At 61.3% G+C, this 21,287-nt stretch overlaps 1 protein-coding gene across 1 annotated transcript; it reads left to right on the plus strand.

Moving 5' to 3' along the window:
• Positions 1-4,627: 4,627 nt before the first annotated feature.
• EHD1 (EH domain containing 1) lies at positions 4,628-21,287 on the plus strand (the record flags this gene model as incomplete). Its single annotated transcript, XM_084239051.1, has 6 exons — positions 4,628-4,646; positions 5,635-6,061; positions 9,576-9,673; positions 17,966-18,378; positions 20,220-20,384; positions 20,763-21,287. The coding sequence occupies 6 exons, from the start codon at positions 4,628-4,630 to the stop codon at positions 21,285-21,287; spliced, it is 1,647 nt and encodes a 548-aa protein (XP_084095177.1).

Raw genomic sequence — 21,287 nt, forward strand, 5'->3', positions numbered from 1 at the left:
TTACTTCCGCCCTCTCTCTCTATCACACACACACATTTTTTTCTGAGCCACTTGAGAGTGACACTGGTCACGACCCTTCACCCTCAGCTGTTTTGACACAGGTCTCCTGAGCAACCAACTTCTTACACAAGCACAGCACAGCTGCCACATGGAGACCCGGGGACAGTGATGCAACACTCACCCCAAGGCAAGGGCGCGGCCGCCTTCCGGGCCCGGCTGACCGCGAACCCGAACTCGACATGCTCCTTCTGGCTTGTCAGGTCTTTTCTGCCTTCTTTTATCTGGAACCATCCTCGGCCTTTCTTTGTTGTTCAAGACCTGGACTTTTGCTACTGGCCAGGCGTTTTGTAGAATGTCCTTCACCCACCTCCCACTATCTCCTCCCCAACACATGAAAATGTCAAATATGTCCACGACAAAAAAATTGGACAATATGAAAATGAGTGTAACGTTTGCCTCAGCTCCTAGGATGCCGGGAGAGCCCTGTGGACTTGTCTGCAATCAAAGGCAGCTGACTTTGCTGTTCTGGCACCCAGTCCAACCACCCACGGAATCCCGAGGTGGGTGTGTCCTGCCCCCCCCACCCTTGGCAGCTGGGCCACTGACCTTGGGTCTTACTAGACAGCACAGTCACTTGCCTCTGAACCTGACCGGCATGTGCTGGCTGCTGCAAGGGCCCTGCATGGGGCTGAGAGCGCGTGTGTCACCGTGTCACCCTCTGCCCTGTTGATAGGTGGGGCTGGAAGATCTCTGGTGAGTGGGGGGTGATGAGCAGCATCCCTGACTCTACCCACTAAATGCCAACAGCACCCCAAGTTGCACCCACAACCTTGTCTCCAGATATGGTTGATGTCCCCAGGGGAGCAAATCGCCTCCCATTGAGAACCCGTGTGCGTGGTGTGTGCGTGGTGTGGCGTGTGTGATGTGTGTGTTGTAGTATATGGGGTGTGTGTGTGTGCATGTGTGTGTGTGCAGCCAGGTCACGTTGTCTTCAGTGCTGCCAACTGCACCCACATCCAGGGCCCCTGACTCCACGCCCACTTTGTTTCCCTCTGTCTCCTCTGCGCCGGAGGAAGGGCTGCCAGGTGTTGGCCCCTGAATATCTCAGAAGACAAACCTGTCACGCTCGGCATCCTCCGTAGCCACAAGTGGCCACAACCTCAGTGGCTTAGCTCACCAGACAGAGGCTAAGGGGTCCGGCCGGGATGCTGAAATCAGGTGCTGGGGTGGGGCTCTGGGCAGGGGGTGCCGGCCTGGTCCCTCTCACTGGTAGGCAGGTTTGGTGGAATCCAGGTCCTCGAGGCTGTAGGGCTGCAGTCCTGTTTCCACACTGGCAGTCAGCAGGGGTCCTCTGCTCCCAGAGGCCACCATGTTCCCTCCCACTCAGCCCCTTCACCTTCAAGCCATCAAGGGCCCATGGATCCTTCTCGTGCTTTGAGTCTCCACCTTCCTTCCTCTGCACTCAGCTGGAGAGAACTCTCTGCCTTTTTTTTTTTTTTAAAGATTTATTTTATTTATATAAGAGCCGGGGTACAGGCCAGAGGTGTGGGGGGTGAGAGGATTCACCAGAGACAGAGTGGGGAACAGAACAGGCAGACTGACTGAAACACACTGCTGAGGGGAGCAGCGGGCGAGACAGGGGAGGTCTGATGCACCATGAAGGTTGCTCCGAGGCCGGCAGGGATCGAACCGGCACTGCAGAGGCTGTGGACAGCTTCACAGCGCTGCGCTCAACGGCCTGTGCCACCAGGGAGGCCCCCCAGAACTCTCTGGTTTTAAAGAGCTTGTGTCATCTCAGACCACTCAGATTACCAATGTGAAGCCAAGACACCCCGAACTCCACCTGCCCCAGGGGTGAGCCACCTACTCCTGCCCTGCACTTGCCTGTGTGCACCCCAGGGGGGTCTGGGACATCTGCCTGCAAGGATTACAGAAGGGGGCAGGGCTTAGAGCCTCAGGCGGGGTGAGCGGGACACAGGCTGGGCCACTGCCTCTGAGCATCCGTAGCACTCCCAACACCAGAGAGGCCCCAGTGCATCCTTCCGGGAGGGAGCCTGGGTGGGGGTGGGCCTCTCATCTTTCCGGCTTCCAATCCCTTTTCCGATGATCCATGCTCTGGCCTGAGCTTCAGGTCAGCAATGTTCCAGCAAAAGGGAAGTGAGAGACTGAGGGTAGGCAGAGGAGGTGAGCAGGGCAGCTGTGCAATCAGCCAGCTCAAAGCCACCTGTGTGGAGACTGATGGTGGGGGGGGAGAGAAGGGAGGTGTTAGGTCAGTGGAGGGGGCTGGGGGAGCCCTCAGGCATAAGGTCTGACCCCTGCTGGGGGATGGGAGTGAGGGGCTGGGCTCTGTGCCCTGGTGGTTGAGGGTGGCAGGCCCGGGGACAGAAGCCCGTTCCAGGCCCCAGCCTGCGAGGCCCATGGTGAGGTTGAGGGCAGGCCCCAGCCATGGGCACCAGGGAGGAGGCTGAGACAAGGGAGAGGTGGCTGGAGTAGAAGAACATGTGTAGAGGGACGAGAGGAGGGATCAGCTGGGACTGTGGTCACTTGGGCAGCCACCTCCCCGTCCCCATGTGTGCTCTTGGGCTGCTGAGACAGCAGGGACATCAGGGTTATACCCACGCGAGACTTCGTGTGCCAAGTGATAAACCACCTCCCCCAGGCCCCGGGGGCCCTGGGGCCACAGGGACAGATGTGGGGACACAGAGCCTAGCCTAGCTCCGGGTCCACGCTGGGCCTCTAAAAGAGAGCCCCCTTGGCCTCCCTGGTGGCCTAGGGGTTGTCTCCGTGCTATCACCACTGTGACCTGAGTTCAATCCCCAGCCAGGGAGCTGACTTGCATGGAGCAGCAGACCTCTCCTGTCTCCCCACTGCTCCCCTCAGCCGTTTATTTCAGTGGATCTGCCTGCTCTGCTCCCCACTCTGTCTCTGGTGAATCCTCTCACCCCCCTAACCTCTGGCCTGTACCCCAGTTCCATGCATAAATAAACAAATATTTAAAAAAAAAATAGAGTCCTCCCTCTTCTTGAGTGGTTTTAGCAAAACTGACCCGTTGGCCAGATCTACTCTCCGAGAGGGCGAGATCAGCCAAGTGTGCTCCTATGCAAACTCTCTCTGGAGAAAGGCGCCGTGGCTCACCCCAGGGACAAACCTATGTGTTTTTGCACTTTCCCAGCCTGTTTCTTCTGCCATATTTGGAGAAAAAAACCCTCCATTTTTCTTTCCATTTATTTAAATTGACTTTTACTTGAGAAGTAGACACTTCTCAGGACCATTACGGGACCGAGCAGATGGCTTTGAGGGACAGCAGCTGACCCCTCTGTCCTGGCTGACAGCAGCCTCCAAGAAGAAATCACTGGGCATCGCTTTGGAAATAGAAGCGTTGAACCCGTCCTCAGCCATTCGCCAGGGGCCCAGCAAAGACAGAAAGTGAAAGAGGAGAAACCAAAAGTGAAAGGATCTGCTCCCATTTCACGCTACTTTCCCACCCAGCAGAAAACTCCCCAACCCCAAAAACAAAAACATAAGGCTGTTTTCGCAATCTGGGGCATTACTAGATAAGGAAGCTGCCCAGGCCCTGGGTGCCAATTCCGTGAAACTGGGGAAATGAATTCCTGCCGCTTGAGCCTCAGGAAGGCGCGCTCCCATCTCCCCATCCTTGGAGCTCCTCACAGAAAGCAGCGGCTGTCCACAACAACCCGGCTGCTCAGCTTATAAATAACCCAGGAACATTTTGTTCTTTTCAACTTTGTAGGGCTGGGTTTCCCAGCACCCGGGGCCGGGGAGACATGAAACCACTGCGGGTCAGTGTTGGGGAGCTGAGCATGGCCCAGCTTTATTCAGGCCACGGAACAAACACCTCTTTCAGGATCTCCAGCCCCCGGCCCTTCCCGGCAACAGTCTAGAAATTACATGTCCGGGGTGGACCCCTCGAAGCGCAGTAGAGCAGGGAGGCCTTTAGCCTCTAAGGTTGGCCCAGGAAGTCTGCACTGGGCCCGCCCTAGGCTCGGGGTCACCAGCTGGCACGCAGTTGCTGGGGGCTGCCCTGCCCAGGACTCTCAATATCCTCTTTTGAGGAAAATGCCAGAAAGTCTCATGGCTTGATGAAAAGGATGCTGATGACATCATGAATACAAGCAGTAAGTCTCGGACCTAAGACTGCAGGGCTGGGTGCGTTGTCTGCTCTCCCACAGAGGAAGGCAATGTAATGTGACTTATTCCCCCAGAAGGCACCGAGGTTTGGTCCTGCAGGGGTGGGCGATCAAACCTCCCCTCTCGCCCTCTCCACCAGACTCAACTCCTTAGTCCGCTGGTTCAGACTGGCGCTCTCCCCTGTCCCCTGGGCCGTCAGCCTGCTTCCTGCCCTCAGAAGGCCCCCCCCCTCCAGGTTCCCACTTCACCCAGAATCAGAAAGTTGAGTGTGGGCCCCCCAAGTTCCCAGGTGTGTATTAGATCTGGCCAGGAGCCCCCACCCCAGGGGACCAGCCTCCCACATTTTGGTGTCCTGCACCTGGTTACATAACAATCACATTTCCCCCAGCTCTGACATCACCCCCTGAAGATTCTCATCAGCCTGGACAGCCCAGGGGGCCTGTGTGTGGCCAGAGATGATGGCGGGGGAAGGCGCTTAATGGAACAGCCAGGAACTGGTAAGGGAAGGGGCACAGCGGTCAGAGTAAGAGGGGGTGCCTGAGAGGAAAGCGGAAGCATTTGGGTTTTTAATTCCCTCTAGCTTCCCACAAGACTTCTCTGTTGCCCCACATTTTCCGTCCACCCCACGGAGGGAATTTCCGATTTCACTTCCCTTCCTCGAGACGTAAGTGGCCAGAGGCCGCCACTGCCTCTGCACCCCTTCCTTCTTGAGGAAGGTGCCCCCTCTTCGCGCGCCCCAGTTCCCCGCTGCTCCGGCCGGAGGGGAGCGCGCCCTCGTCTCCCTCCACGGTCACCGCCGGCCTCGACGTCTGCTTCCTCGGCTTCCCGCCACCCCTTCCCCAGCGCAGACCGAGGATGAGGGGTGAGAGGCAGCGCCGGGGAGGGCGCGCGACAGGGGGCGGCAAGTTAGGGCCAGAGGCGCCCCCCGTTCCCCCGCATCCGGGGGCCCGCGTCGCGGGACGGGGAGGCCCGATCATGGCGCGGGGGGGGGGCGCCGGGAGGGCTAACCGGGCCCCTCGCGGGCGCAGGAGGCGCGCGGGCCCGGCGGCCCTCGTGCCCGGCGCCCGCTCCCGCCCTCCAACCGCAGCACTTCCGCGAGCCGCCCCGGGGGCGGGGCCAGCAGGTGCGGTTGCCCCGGCGCCGGGCCAGGGCCCGAGCAGCGGAGCTCGCGAGATTTGGAGACGGCCAATGGGAGGCGGGGGAGGGGGGGACGTGGCACGGGGCTCGCGGGCGGGGCCCCGCCCCCCTCCAGGGCCCCGCCCCCCGCGCGGCGGCGGCGCGCGCCCCCCACGCGGCCCGGCTATAAAGGGCGCCGCGCCGCCCGCGCGCCACTCCGCCGAGGGCCTCCGCCGGCCGCGCCGTGCGCCTGCGCAGTGCGGGCCGCTCCCGCCCCCCGCCCGCCGCCGCCGCCCGCCGCGCGCGCCCCTCGCCGGCCGGCCGGGCCCCCTCGGCTCGCGCGCCCGCCTCAGCCGCCGCTCCCCGCAGCGGCCAGCCCGGGCCCCGGCAGCATGTTCAGCTGGGTCAGCAAGGATGCGCGGCGCAAGAAGGAGCCGGAGCTCTTCCAGACGGTGGCCGACGGGCTGCGGCAGCTGTACGCGCAGAAGCTGCTGCCGCTCGAGGAGCACTACCGCTTCCACGACTTCCACTCGCCCGCGCTGGAGGACGCCGACTTCGACAACAAGCCCATGGTGCTGCTCGTCGGCCAGTACAGCACGGGCAAGACCACCTTCATCCGCCACCTGATCGAGCAGGACTTCCCGGGCATGCGCATCGGGCCCGAGCCCACCACCGACTCCTTCATCGCGGTCATGCACGGCCCGGCCGAGGGCGTGGTGCCCGGCAACGCGCTCGTCGTGGACCCGCGGCGCCCCTTCCGCAAGCTCAACGCCTTCGGCAACGCCTTCCTCAACAGGTACGCGCCCCCGGCCCCCCGGCCCCCCGGCCCCCCGGCCCCCCCGGCCCCCCGGCCCCCGCCCCCGGCCGCCGCCCTTTGTCTCCGCGCCCCGGCGAGACCCCGCGGGCTCCGCCGGCTTCTGTCGCCCCCAGAGCCTTCCAGGTTATCACCTTAACGCCCACACGCACCCTCGGATCCCGCGGCCCGCGCCCGGAGGATGAGGGGCCCGCCCACCCCTTCCCGGCCACCCCCCCACGTCGGCCCTTGCCCCTGGACGGGACACGCTCGGTTCATCCAGAGCAGCCCCCGCCCCTCCTTTCCTGCCGGGAACTGTTGCCTGAGTGTCCTGGACAACACGGGGAAACTTCTCGCCGCCCCCTGCCCCGGTGGAGGCTGTGCCTCCCTCCGGGCCCAGTGGTTCTCGTGGGCGGGGTGGGCGGGGAGGGGTGGCCTGCAGGGTGGGGTGATGAACACCTGCCCCCCCCCCCCAGCTCCGCAGGGTCTGGAGGCATCAGGGGTGCCAGGAAGCCGCGCAGGCAGCGGCAGGGGCGCCCCCAGTGAGATTCAGACCCCAGGTCCCTTTGTAGACTAATGAGGTTCCTTAACCTACTCGGGTCTTGGTTTCCCCAGTTAAATGGTGACTCCTGCTGCATCCTGATGAGGGTAACCCTCCAGATTGGCATTCCCGGGATGCTGTGAATGAAACCAGTGCCTCCTCCCTAAAGAATGCAACTCGCTTTTCCCTTAAGGAACTCAGAGGGCTGGTCTCTGCTTCTGAAGTCCCCACCCCAGTCAAGGAGACTCGCGGAGCACCTCCACATCTGTTCTCTGTGCACCCCATTCCCTGAGTAGCTCCCTGTGCCTTTTGAAGTCTGGGTCTGGGGGAGGGCCCAGGGCAAGTCCTTGCCTCTTGCTGTCTAGGTCTCCACCCTGTGTGGTCACATTCCTCCCAGACACTGTCCAGCCAACCCCACAGGGCAGACCAGCCTGCCCTGATCCAGGCGTGTGGCCAGGCCCACCTCCAGGCGCAGAGCTGACCTTTAACACAGAAGACCGGCAGTGGCACTCTTTTTGCCCCCCGGGCAGCATTTGAGCCTGCTGTCCTGTTTTACTACAGTTGGCTGACAGTGCTACAAAGTCCTTGGGCTCAGCCTCCAGAAGGGGCGTAGCCCTCTGTGCCTGGAGCCTTCCTGGGAGTTACTGGTGTTTTAGAAATTTTGTGTATGTAGATGGGCCCTTGGCTCAGACCGTGCGCTGGTGGGAACCATCCCATCTCTGGAAAGTTAGCCTGCTGTGCTGGGAATTCCAAGCATTAGAGGCCCCTCCTTCCACACGGAGCTCCGGGAAACTAGAAGGAAGGGCAGCGGTCCCCACCTCGGCTGTCCTTAGGGCTCCGCTTTTGGTGGTGAGAGCGGTACTTTCATGGAAAGGAGAAACAGGCGTGTGACCTGTTTTCTGACGGGGGAGCCGGCCAGTCTCAGAGCTGGAAAGGATCTTAGCCTCTGGAAGGGCAGCCTCCACCTAGTTGGCTCAGGAACCCACGGCTTGGAGCGCCCAGTGTGTCACGTTGACATGGCGCTGACAGGCCTTTGCACAGCTGGTGAGCTGCAGTGCTTCTGGGACCGCCTTGAAAGGGCACTATGGAAAAGCGGGCTCCAAGACAGCCCCGTGTCAGTGCCTTGGACCCCAAGACACACGCTTTCCTTTCCTTGGCAGCACCTAGTCTCCAGAGGGTCCCCAAATGCTTATGGCCTTGTCTAAAGGGGCCTTATCACTGAGGGTGGGGGGCGTGGGTTTGTGCGTTCCCGCCTGCTGTGTCAGCCCGTGTGATACAGGGGTCAGTGCCACCGGTGAGGGTGCACAAAGGGGGCCCTTCTCTGGCTGACACGGCCTCTCCCGGAGCCTGGGGTGCACTTAAAGAGACCCTTTGAGTCATGCATGAACTTGACTTTCCGGCCTCTCTCCTAAGTGGCTGCTCTAAGGCTAAAATCAGATGGAGAAGATCAAGATTGGGGCTCGGTCAGGGCGTCCTCAGCGAGTCCTGCAGAGCTCCTGCTGGGTGGGCCCCTCAGCGAGATGAAATCTGCCTCCTTGCTGGTGAGGGGATGAGCTGCCTGCTGGCTTTCTCTGTCCCACTGAGCAGGCTGTGCAGAGTGGACAGATGTTACCTGCCTGCGAGAGGCCTCCTACAAGGCACTTGTCGATGTGTTACTTCTCAGAGTCAGTTCTGCTTCAGATCCTGTCCCAGGTCCCCTCTCCAGTGACTCCCGTCCCTGGCAGGAACCCCGGGTGTGACACGCCCACTCTGCCACCGGCACTGGTGAGCTGAGGTCCAGGGTCAGTTACCCTGCCGGTCGGTGGATTTTGCTCCATTGCACTTACAGGCAGCACCTTTCACCCTGGCCAGCTGCCCACTGCCTCTGGACCACTGGTCACTTGGGGCGGGTGGGGGCACAAGGGAGGCCAACGGCGCCGACCCTCCCCCTGTGGGAAAGGCAGCCTGTGTCCTACAGACAATGGGTCAGTATTTTCTTTGCTCACAATACCTTTTTCAGAGTTTTTAAAGAATTCCTTTTTCTTTCAAATAAAGAAGCTCTGCTCTCAGCTGGGACAGCCCCCTTGCTGTTCTGGGCTGTTCTCAGCTCAGCAGGGACTTGGGCCCACAGCTAGGCCCTCACCCATGGGCTGCCAGTCCCTCCAAGGCTTTGTGCTTCTCTGGCCTGCTTGGACTGCCAGAAAATGGTGTCTGTCCCCTGGGGTTTTCACCGCCACCCAGTCCAGTCCTGGGCCCACAGCAGCAGGGGGAAGGACCAGGCCCAGAAGGACCACCTCCTGGGTGTGTGGAAATTGACCCATGTGGTTGACTGAATGTGAAATTCAAGGTCCCAGTGTCGCCCTCCCGTTTCCCTCCTGGAGGTGAAATGGTGACCTGGATACGTGCAGCTTTTACACCAAGTCAGCAACTTGAAAGTTGACCTCTTAAAGTTGACCTCTGGAGGAAAAGCTAGGCGAAGGAAGTGCTGATGTGGGTCAGTTTGCTCTGCTGGTTGGATTCCGGGTTAAGAAAATAGGCGCAGGGGCCTCCCTGGTGGCGCAGGGGCTAAAGACAGCGCTGTCAAGAGATCAGCAGCCACTGCAGCACGAGTTCAATCCCCGGCCAGGGAGCTACCCACATGGCGCAGCAGACCTCTCCTGTCTCGCCCGCTGCTCCCCTCAGCAGTGTATTTCAGTAGATCTGCCTGTTCTGTTTCCCACTCTGTCTCCGGTGGATCTTCTCACTCCCCCTACCCCCGCACCCTGGCTCACACCCCAGTTCTTGTATGCACAAATAAATAAATCTTAAAAAAAAAAAAAAGAAGAAGAAGAAGAAAACAGTTGGCTGGACTGTGCCACCCTGGAAACAAAGACGGCAGCAAACCTCCCATGAGTTCCCGGGAAGCCAGAGGCAGTGAGGGTGCCAACGGCACCCCCGTCACGCGGAGGGCAGCTGTAACTGAGTCTCAACCTCTGCCCTGGCCCTCATCTCGTGCAGGTTCATGTGTGCCCAGCTGCCCAACCCGGTCCTGGATAGCATCAGCATCATCGACACTCCCGGCATCCTGTCTGGGGAGAAACAGCGCATCAGCCGAGGTAAACAGGCCGGGGCGTGGCTGGGCCCCCGGGTGGAGGACCTTGTCCCCTGATGACCAGTGCCATCACTTTGCTGGGGCCCGCAGGCGCACTCGGGTCTCCCCCAGGCCAAGGGAGAACCCTTCTTGCACCAGCCCTGCCTCCACGGTGCGCCAAGCCCTGGAGGCTTCCCTAGCTGAGGTTCCCACTGGCGGGTGGATCTTGGCCAATCTCAGGCGGATCTTGGCCAATCTCACGTGGCTTGCGTGCTTCCCAGCCCCTGGGGCATGCTGGATAGGAGGCCGGGGCCGGGGTGGGGCCTTGGGCAGCTGCGAGGTCACCTGCAGGGCATCTGGGCTCCAGTTTCTTCAGTCCTGAAGACCGAGCTGACTCCTTGGGCCTGGGTGCCCCTGGGACTCACCTGAGCTGGTGTTTAGAAGTTGCCTCCCAAAGCCCGTGCCTCCTGGTGCGTCCCCACAGCAGGGCTGGAGAGAACCATTTTGACTTGAACCGATCAGGCAAAAAGGAGAGGCCCGCAGTCACTTGCCAGACGCTTCGCGCCTGGTGGAAACGGGGTTGAAGTTGCCCAATTGTTAGTCCTCTGCAGCATCCGGGCGCGTGCCTGGCGCCACCTGTCAGTGCCCAGCCAGGCCCGGTGGCACAAACGGCCGTGTCTCTCTGACGACTGGCTCAGGATGAGCCCGAACTGGGTTATTTTTCTGTTTTTTGCAGAAGGGAGTGGAGCCTTGGGGCACAAATGCTTTCTGGGAGGGGTGGGGCGACGCTGGCCGGCAGGCATCCGCCCTTGGCTGCGTTTCCAGGTGAAGTGGAGTGAGGTCACGCTCAGGGCCTGAGGAGTGATGGGGCCTGTGACCTTTCACTACACGTCTTCCCTGTGCCCGCCCCTCTGGGCCCCCGCTCTGGCCTTGAAGCCAGCAGCCTGAGGTTTGGGAGCTCTGTGTCCGGCCCTGGCCATGGTGGGGGCCTGTTCTTGGTGCTGAGGAGCTTTGCATCTCCCTTCCCGGCTGCAACCCCTCCCCCTCCCCAAAGTGGTGGCACAGCCCTTCGCCCTTTGCTCCCTGTCAAGTTTAAGCCCTTAGGTTCTCCAGGAGACGCCTTCTGCCGAGGTCAGGGCCAGTTTTTTCTTCATTGTTGCTCTTATTATTCCAATTTGGTTTTAAGAAAGTGCCTGATAAACACAAAGCCTTGTCTTTTGCCAAAGCAAGATCCAAAAATCCAAATAAATTACGCTTAGACACATGAGGGACTTTTTTTTATCAGTCACCCTCCAGGGCTGAGCTGTTCTGGAGGGACTTTCTTTGAAGCTCTCTGGAATTATCTTCCCAAATGCCCGAGCTGCAGGCGTGGGCCCAGGACCTTGTGACTGGGGGTCCTCAGAGACAGAGACCTGAGCCCCCTGCTCCCAGCCAGAGGTCACCCGTGAACACACTTCCCCATAAGGGACAATAGTCACCAGAAGAGGCTTATCTTCCCGGAGGGCTGCATTCATCATGGCCTTCAGAGCTGGGCGTGAAGGTGTTTGAGGAAGGGCGCTTCTGCTCTGGGGGCCATCCTTGTCTCCCAGAGGAGGCTCACAGGCAGCTCTTCTCCACCAGGCAGTGGATGAACTTCCCTGCTGCGCTGTCTCGGCCCTTGGCCTGTGTGCTCAAGGCTTAGCAGGCTGAGGAGTTGGGCATGAGGGGGGCCTCCTGCTAGGAGGCCCCACCCACCACCACACCCAGGTCTCCTGTCCAGCAGAGGAAGGGGAGTCGGGGCAGTGTGTTCCAGGCTTGCCAGTCACTTCCCTGCTCCCTTTGTGAGGGTGTGGAAAGCAGGTGTTTCCCTCCCAGAGAGATAGGGCCAACCACGGCCATGGGTCCCAGCAGGCGGCCGTGCTCTAAGGTCGGCGGAGCTCTGTCCTGGGGGCTGCGTGTCCAGTCCAGTGGCTAATTGCACTTGCTCCATCCCCCCCCGCCCCCCGGCTACCCACCCCCGTGCTCCTTTCCCTGCCCCCGTGGTCCCTGTGTGCGCGGGGAGGACTGCAGAGATGAGAGAAGACTGTGCAGGCCGCAGCACTTGCAGATCCAGCCCTGGCTTGGTGAGGAACCCCTGACCACGGTCCCAGAGAAGCCAAGGGGACTCGGGGGGTCTCAGGCTGCGCTGCCCCTCTGTGCTAATCTCCTGAGTGACAGAAGATAACGTTCTCTGTGTCAGCAGAGAAGGGGGGCCTGTGGGGACAGCGTTCACTCCCGAGCCCGCCCATGTGACTGATAAGGGGCATTCCAAAGGGCACCGGGGCCAGCAGGGCTGCCCTTGCCTCCCAGCGGCCAGTCTCCTGCACAGTCGCGGTGGGGCCTTGGTGGGAGTGGCGGGTGGCACGCTCTGGCAGACACCCCAGTCCAGAGGCCAGGCCTGACTAGGGCAGGGCTACCCTGTCACGACGTGACTGTGAGCTGAGCTGCACCTTTTGTGCCTTGGTTTTCCCCATGGGAGTTGCAGCAGCAGGAAGGTGTTTGAGCTTGGGGAGCAGAGCCCAGCCCTGGCCGGCGGCTGACCACTGCTGAGGAGGGAGCTGATGCTTCCAGGGGAGAGAATGGAGACTAGAGAGTGGGGTAACTTGCCCAGGGGAGCGAGCTGGCATGTGCTGGCTCCAGAGCTCGAGTTGGCGGGCCGGGCCCCCTTGTGGGGTGCTGAGAGGTGTGCTCGGTCTCGGGTCCCGCGGGTCTCTGTCAGGTCTGCACTAGACTCCCAGCTCTCCTGAAGTCCACAGGGGCCACCTGCTTCTCTCCCTGCCCAAGGTCCTGCAGGGCGGGCTGGTCCCCTGAGTTCTCATTGCCAGGGTGCCATCCTGCTCCTTAGGACTTGAATGGGCTCTTCTGGTCCAGACCTGCAGCTCCTGGCCCAGAAATGCCCCCTCCTGCAGCCCCTCGCATTAGCTGCCTCCTGAGATGCCCTCTGGGCCGGGTTCCCACTGGCTCTCAGCAGCTCTGGCTGCCCACGAGGCTACCCAGCAGCCTGGGTGCAGTACCCAAGGCACAGACGGCACAGGAGGCTGCGCCAGGGAGCCCAGCACCAGCGCAGTGGCGCCCGGCCGTGTGCACATTGACCAGGCTCGGGCTGGTGCACCGAGTTCAACCAGTGTCAGCTGGTTACCAGCACAGACCCTGAAAAGTCCAGGGATTCCCAGACCCGGACGAGGAAGGCCTTTTTCTGAGAAACATCCCCAGGAGGCTGCAGACTGGGAAGCTCTGACTCAGCCGGGCTTTCCCTTCAGGTTCCAAGACCTCCCTGGGCGCCCCCGCCCAGTGCAGCGGCCCCTCATCCTTCCCGCCTTCCCCCCCGACTCTCCCAGCCTGACAGGCTTGGGCTGGAGCCCTTGACCCAGAATGCCGCAGGCTGTGCCAGGGCCGTGGGCGGCCGTGCCCGCGGGAGGAGCGGTACCAGCCCGCGCTGCACTCGCCTCTGTTCCCAGGCTGCGCGCCTGGCGGCCGGCTGGGGAGCAGCTGGCCCGAGTGCCGGCAAATGTTCCGTTTCTATTTGGGGGTATGAGGCATTCTTCACGCCTCAGGAGCGATCGATGCCCACACACCCATCAGAAGTGGGGCCTCTTGAGCTCACAAGACAATCTTAGTAAATATTAGCAAACATTTATGAGGTGCTTGTGGTTGCCCGCCGGCGCCCACTGCCTGCTCGCGGCAGGGCAAGGTGGGGCCCCGTCTCCGCGTCCTTGCCGGAGGAGCACCCTGCGGGGAAGCCGCCTGCTAGGGCCCCACTGCTTGCTGGGAAGAGTTCAGGATGCAAACGTGGGCCTGATGCCAGAGCCTTCTGTCTGTCCCTCCCTCCACCGTCCCTTGCTGCTTGCTTTTAGGTTGGATTTACTGAGGTCTTGATACGTTACAGATTTACCCACTTCAGGGTCCCCACAGCCAAGACAGTTTTTCCACGACCCCAGGAGTGCCCTGTGCCCCTTTGTGGCCTCTTCCAGCCCAGACAACACACTGGCCTGGCATTTGCTCCTCAAGTGTTGCCTTTTCCAGAACGTTGCCGCTGCAGCCCACCCGCATGAGCCGGCGCGCCTGCCCCCAGTGCTCTCCGGGCAAGGTGATGGGAGCGCGTCAGCCCCACCGTTCTGCTGCCCGGGCCCTTCCCGGGGCGTGCTCTCGTCTGCACTCCCTTCTCCCCCCGGGCACTGGGTTTCCAGGTTGAAGCAGTTTTGAGTAAAACCGCCATTGGCCTTGGTGCAGATTTTAATTTTCAGTTTCCGTTGGTGAATATGCAGGTGCGAGGACGCCAGTTCCGACGGTGGAGCCGCCCCAGGCGGGCACGCCATCTCGGGGTCCAGCCCGAGGAGGGCAGGGGAGGCTCTGGTGGGGACTCCCAGCTCCACAGTTTTGCTCCCCGCCCAGCCCCTCGCTCCTGGCCCAGCACGAGTTGGAAATGTGTGTGATGGAGAGCTGGGGCCCACGCAGCTTGAATAGCAGGAAGCAAAAGTTGATTGGAGACAAACCCTCTATTGTTTGTGTTCTAGAAGCATTTGGAATGTATGAGTAGCTTTTCCCCCATCTGCTGGAACTACCTGTGTCTGGAGGGCCGAGGGCAGGGCACGGAGGCATCACCCCGCTGCCGTCTCTGTCAGCACTGGGGGCGGAAGCAGGACCCACGATAGGCCCCTGGCCTAACACAGCCCGAAACTGGCTGTCCCCAGGCGACCCAGCGTGGCACCCACAGCCGCTCCTCTCTCGCCCCGTGCCCCCCCCAGGACTGACTCCATGGGGAAAGCACAGCATAGGATGCACCGTCTTACCCGCTAAGCTTACAGCTCAGTGGCACTAAGTCCACGCTGTGCAGCCCTCGCTGCCACCGTCCATCTCAGCGGAAGCTTCCCGAGTGTTGGTCCTCCTTGAACAACCGCTACCTCCCGGGGCCACCCCCCTTCTCTGTGAACTTGACGCTGGGTGTCTTGTAGACATGGCACCATGTCCTCCTGTGACGACTTATTTATTAGTTGGGGGTCCCAGAGCGGCACTGGCTGGCTTAGCCCTGCAGGGCCGGCCTTTCCTATCCCACCCACCCCCTCGGGCCCTATGTCTGTGTCTTCGTGGGGATGCTGGGTATCAGCCCCCCACCCCTCCCCTCCGGGCTTGGGGCCCATGAAGCCCCATTCTGTGTCCCCACCTCCATGTTTGTCCCTTGCCCGGCGCCCCCCCTTGGCAGCTGTGACCCTGTCACTGAGCCGGGCCTCCGAGTATCCTGGAGCCTGTGCACTGGCCAGCCCACCCCACACTCTCACTTGCCTTCAGGCCCCAGGGCCGGCAGCAGCGGTGGGGACTGCCTTGCCCGTTGTGAGGATTTAGTGGGTGCCCTGGCACTGAGGTGCGGCCGGGGTGCTGTTGCTGGCTGAGGGGTGCTGGTGGCCAGGTGGCAGCAGTGGCCGGGGCCCAGGGGCTGCGTGGTCACGCACCTGCCATGACGCCACACAAGTCTAGGTGCTGTGACCTTGTGCATGACCTGCGGGTGTACTTGGCTGACCACAGTGTCTCCCTCGCCCCAGCGCAAGCACTTTCCACAATAAACAGGAAATTTCATTCACCTGCAAAAAATCTGGACTTAGCTGTTGGCTCCAGTGTGAGGTGCTGGCAAGAAACTGGGTTTGCGGGTGTGGTGGCGGGAGTGCTCCACTCGGTCGGGGCTCCGGTGGCCCCCTCCTCCCCCGGGGGCCCCCTCCATCAGTGGCAGGGAGCAGTGAGGCCACATCGGGTGGAGTCTGGGGGTGACCTCAGCTTCCCCGTGTCCTGTCCCGGCTAACATGGCCAAAGCTAACATGGGCTCACGCCCCGCCCGTCAGGGCGCCCCTGTTCCCGGTCACTTGGCTTTGGCATCACCGCCTCCCAGCTGTGTGAATCTGCGGCCAGGTCAGCTCGGGGTGGTCTGAGGACACAGAGACAAGGGGGAAGCTGGGCCTCGTGTTGCTGCCCTCCCGGGTTAGTCCTGAGTCGGGGCATTGCCACAGCTGCCCTGTGTCCCCAGAGCTGGTCATAAAAGGCTGGGGTAGCCCCGTGCAGCCCTGTACCTCGGCCTCCCCTGGCCAGTTTTCTGCTGACGGCTTGGCTCTCAGGGTGACCCTCTGCTCGTAGATCACGGCGCCAGCTGCTCATTGTCCAGGGGCGCCTTGCACGTTGGAGTAGAAGCCTAGGGTGGTGGCTGCCTGGCAGGCGCAGCCTGCACTCCCCATGCCTCCTGTTCTGCGAGCATGTGGACTGTGGGTGCCCAGCCTCTCCTGACCCTGTGGGTGATTGCTGCCCTGCCCAGGCTGAGGTCACATTCAGAGGGACTTTGCCACTGCCACCCCCTTGGAACCTCTGGCCAGTTGAGGGGCTATTTCTGTGTGCTGCACCCTGTTTCCCGGCATGCTGAGCAAGGAAGGGCTACTGCCCCAGCCGGGCAACCCTGCTCAGTCGGCAGAAGCAGTGGACTTGGGGTTTTCCTCACGTCTCTGTGTCTTGCCACAGGGAAGAGAGGTGGCCTGGGGCCTCAGAGCCGGGCCAGAGTTTGTGGTGTCTGGTTCCTGGCCAGTGATGAGGCCAGTCCTTGGCCCTCACCAGGGCCTGCGCTGTGCACATCCACCCTGGTCAGGGGCCGGGGTGTGGGACAGGCTCTGTGAGCGGGGAGGTGGGCTTGGCTGGGTTTCTAGGCAGTGTTCCAGGTGCTTCTCTGTAGGAGTGGCTTCTCTGGCGGCTTCTCAGGATTTTTGCTCTGTGGAGTACTTGGTAGTTTTTAGAAACCGGCCTACGTTTGGGGGGTCCTGTGGGCAGTGGGTGAAGAACAAGGACACTGAGCCCTGGGACAAGGACACTTGCCCATAATGACCCAGAGAGGACACGGCAGCTCGGGCTGGGGACCCAGGCTTCTCAGGGGCTCAAGAGCCATTATTTCCACGGGGCCTTTCTCCTTAGTATTCCTGAAGGGGAGGAGCAGGATTTTCTAGCAGCAGTAGAAGTGGAAGGACTGTAAAATAGAATACCAAGTAAGCTCCTGTTACAGACACCCACAAGTGCATAGACTTGAATCAGGTAGATCAGATAGTTCACGGGAAAAATAAAAGTTCCAGGCCATCCAGAAGGTGCATCTTTTATCTCTAAGCCCAAGGTGCTTGCTCCAGCTCCTCCCATCACATTGCATTCCCGGTTCTTGTTCATTTCTGCTGTCAGAGAGGCCAGGAAATGCAGTCTTACCCGGGGGTGTGAACCAGACAATGGAGTTGTAAAGGGAGAGTTGCAGTTAGCTGTCTCGCCGCCCCCCTCCCCATTGCTAGAGGAAAGCTGGAAAACCACGCAGAGCAGAGGTGGCAGAGCAGAGGTGGCTGCTGAGGACCATCTGGTCCCACCACTGCCCCTTTACAACCTGGAGTAGGGAAGCGGTTTGTAGCACGTCACGGGCTGCAGAGCCAGGGTCAGCAGACGCTTTCTGTGAGGGTCAGAGCGTTCACATTTTTGGATTTGCAGCCTCATGGTCTCTGTCGCAACAACTGTACTGTGTGGCCGTAGACAAAAGCAGCCATGGACCCGAAAGACTGGAGTGTGGAAAGCGGGGGCGGGGGGCCAGGTCCGGCCCGAGCTGTCCTGCCTGTAGAGAATATATGAGACTGGGCCTCCCCGGTGGCACAACAGTTGAGCGCTGGGCTGCAAAGCTGCCCGCAGCCTCTGCAGCGTGGGTTCGATCCCCAGCCATTGGCGAGGGTCCCACATGGCGTCACATACCTCTCCTGCCATGCCCGCTGCTCCCCTCAGCAGTGTATTTCATCACTCTGCCTGTTCTGTTCTCCTCTCTGGCTCTGGTGAATTCTCTCACCACCCCCCCCCCCCCCCCGGTGCTTCTGACTGTACCCAGTGCTGGTATAAATGAATAAATAAATCTTTAAAAAAAAAGAGAGAGAGAATAGACGAGATTCCTGCAGAGTCCTGGCCTGCAGCTCAGCACGTAGAGGGGCTGCGGGGCCAGGGTGTCCTCTCAGGTGGCCGCTGCCTGTGCTTCCAGGCGGCAGTCTCCTCGATGCTGTGTGGCTTGCTGGCCCCTGGCACCCCTGTGCTTTGGCTCGCCCACTTAGAGCTTGGACTTTGTGACGTCCTCTGTGTTGCTTTGTTGGTTCACTGCCTCTGCCTGCCAGGTACTGGATGGCGAGGGTGCTCCCACGGGAACACGGAAATAGCAATCGGCCCTTGGAGTGTCCTGCTGCCACCTGAGTATACATTCTGGAACTCAGGGTGCCCCCGGCTGAGAAGCACCCGCACCCTCACTGGCCTCCTCTGCCCACAGGCTATGACTTCGCCGCCGTCCTGGAGTGGTTTGCTGAGCGCGTGGACCGCATCATCCTGCTGTTCGACGCCCACAAGCTGGACATCTCGGACGAATTCTCGGAGGTCATCAAGGGCCTCAAGAACCACGAGGATAAGATCCGCGTGGTCCTCAACAAGGCTGACCAGATCGAGACGCAGCAGCTGATGCGGGTCTACGGGGCCCTCATGTGGTCCCTGGGGAAGATCATCAACACCCCCGAGGTGGTGCGGGTGTATATCGGCTCCTTTTGGTCGCACCCGCTGCTCATTCCCGACAACCGCAAGCTCTTTGAGGCGGAGGAGCAGGACCTCTTCAAAGACATCCAGTCCCTGCCGCGGAATGCCGCCCTCAGGAAGCTCAACGACCTGATCAAGCGGGCGCGGCTGGCCAAGGTACCGCGGGCGCCTGGGGCTCCGGGCCAGCACCTGCCTCCTGAGGCAACCCGCTGGCCCTCAGCCACACGCAAGTTGTGCTGTCGGGTCTGGGCGCAGCCTTTTCTTATCAGATTCTTCGCAGGGGGAAAGACCTCAAATAGGAAGGAGCCCTGCACCCAGGGCAGCCCGGAGGCGGGGGAGGGGCAGCCGGGGCCTCACGGCTTCCCCTTCCGGGGAGACTCAAGTGCCTTTGGCACGTGCTGGGGGCCTTGCCTGGTTGTGGCCAGGTCCCTGCCCTATAGCTTGTCTTCCGCTCAGTCCCAGGGAAAGCAGATCACCGGTCATGTAGAGAAAAATAAGTTGTGATTTACGTGTATTGTCACAGGGTAAGCACAGGGCCCAGGGCTGCAGAAACAGATGACTGGCGGCTGGGCTGGGCTGGGCTGGGAGGCCTCAGGGGAGCTGGGGCCTGAGTCGGGTCAGGAGAGAGTAGTGGGGAGCTGGGGCCCGCTGGCGGCAGCTGAATTACTCAAGAGTTTGGAATCTCAGTCTCTGGCCAAGCACATCATGGAGACCCCAGGGCGAGTGGGGCGGGGAAACAAAGGTCAGTGTCACCAGCAGACCCTCCAAACAGAACACATCTTCCTGGGACGCCCAGTTCTGAGTAGTGCAGCTTCACGAGCCTGCCCAAGAAGCCCAAGTCCAGGTCAGACCCTCAGGCCCAAGCCCCGCTGTCAGCCAGGCTGGTCAGTGGCTGCTGCAGCAGCGCGCGTCTCAGAGCTGCAGAGGCCTGCCTGGGGGGTGTGGCAGGGCAGGGAGGCCTTCTGTGGGTACTTGGGCCCCCAGGCTCTTGAGTGTAACAGGACCGGGATGTAGTCCCTTCCTGTCCTGGGCGAGCCCAGCCCTCCAGCCAGACTCCTGCCTCCTGGACACCCAGTGCCTGTAGGACCAGCCCTGGACCCAACAGCCACGTCGCTGGGGGCCCAGAGTCAGGGAACCTTTAGGTTCCCCTGTCCTGAGGAATGAGAACCGACCCTTCATCCTCCACGCTTGCCGAGGCTCCTTCCTAGTCACCCCGTGTTCTTGGGCCTCACCTTCCCACCCTACCTGCCTAGAGCCAGAATCTGCATCTGAACCCACCCCTCACCCCCACCCCCGGTGGCCTGTATGCACAGTGAAGGTGAGGAAACCTGCTCCAGAGGTTCAGGGCTGCACATCCTTCCTCAAGGGCCCAAGGGCCGTCCCAAGCTGAGTGGAAAGGAGACCCAGCTCCCATGCTCTGGCTCAGCCTCTGTCCAGTGAGAATGCAGGCGGGCTTCCTCCGGCCCTGCCTGCTCACCCGCAGACGCTGAGTCACCCGGCAGCCCTGAGGCCCAAGCCTGTCCCACACCTGCTGCTGCCAGGCTGCTTCCTTTTCCTGGAGCGCTCTTGGCACTGACTTGTGATGGACAGTGGAGACAGTGGCCCTTGGTGACACACCTTAGCCAGCCGGCTGTCAGGGAAGTGGGCGAGCCTGGCTGCAGCACACTGACGGCTGGATGGCAGGCCCAGGCAGAGGGATTTGAGGGCTGGAGCCCTCAAGTGTTGCAGGCATTTGGACCCCTCTGTGGGGAATCAAAGGGTGTGCCACCTTATTTGGCCATGTCCTGGCCAGGTAGGAAAGCCTGGATAAAGCTTGAAACATCTGGGAGAAGCCTTCAGGCTGCCCTGAGCCTTAGTCATCCTGAGGCTGCGAGGGCCAGCTCAACCTCAGCCCCCTCTGGCGAGGGGCTCGGAGCCTGCTCCGCCTGCCAACCCGCCAGGCTCACCCGCCAAGTGTCCCGGAGGCAACTGACGCAGCCCCCACCCTGCCTTCCCAGGTCCACGCCTACATCATCAGCTCTCTCAAGAAGGAGATGCCCAATGTCTTCGGGAAAGAGAGCAAAAAGAAAGAGCTGGTGAACAACCTGGGAGAGATCTACCAGAAGATCGAGCGGGAGCACCAGATCTCCCCTGGTGACTTCCCCAGCCTGCGCAAGATGCAGGTACCGCCGGCCGCATGCCCTGGGCAAACTGGGGGTGGGCAGCGGGCAGCGAGGCCGGGGTGGTGCTCTAGATGCTCCCTGGGATGGGGCCTCCCAAAATGGAAGCAGCTGGGTTAATCCCTAGCACCCCACCCGCGTCGGAGGGGTCGACCAAGCAGTGACTTCCAGAAGGGGAATGCGTGACTCACCCTCACAGTGGAGCAGGGTGGGGCCGGGCCAGGCGCTCGCCTTCACCCCAGCCAGTCCCCGCAAGGAAGCTGCCTGTGTCACCCCCGCTTCCGCACCGGGAGCCCAGGCCCTGGGCCCTTAGGGGTTGGGGCCATGGTGGGGCCAGGCCCTTCTGTCCTCACCCAGACCCTTGCCCTTTGACCCTTCCAGGAACTCCTACAGACCCAGGACTTCAGCAAATTCCAGGCCTTGAAGCCCAAACTGCTGGACACGGTGGACGACATGCTGGCCAACGACATCGCCCGCCTGATGGTGATGGTGCGCCAGGAGGAGTCCCAGATGCCCTCCCAGGCCGTGAAGGGCGGCGCCTTCGAGGGCACCATGAACGGGCCCTTTGGCCACGGCTACGGCGAGGGGGCCGGTGAGGGTATCGACGACGTCGAGTGGGTGGTGGGCAAGGACAAGCCCACGTACGACGAGATCTTCTACACGCTGTCCCCCGTCAACGGCAAGATCACGGGCGCCAACGCCAAGAAGGAGATGGTGAAGTCCAAGCTGCCCAACACGGTGCTGGGCAAGATCTGGAAGCTGGCCGACGTGGACAAGGACGGGCTGCTGGACGACGAGGAGTTCGCCCTGGCCAACCACCTCATCAAGGTCAAGCTGGAGGGCCACGAGCTGCCCGCTGACCTGCCCCCTCACCTGGTCCCACCCTCCAAGCGGCGGCACGAGTAA

The sequence above is a fragment of the Talpa europaea genome, assembly GCF_964194135.1.
Source record: "Talpa europaea genome assembly, chromosome: 1".
Taxonomy (NCBI): Eukaryota; Metazoa; Chordata; class Mammalia; order Eulipotyphla; family Talpidae; genus Talpa; species Talpa europaea.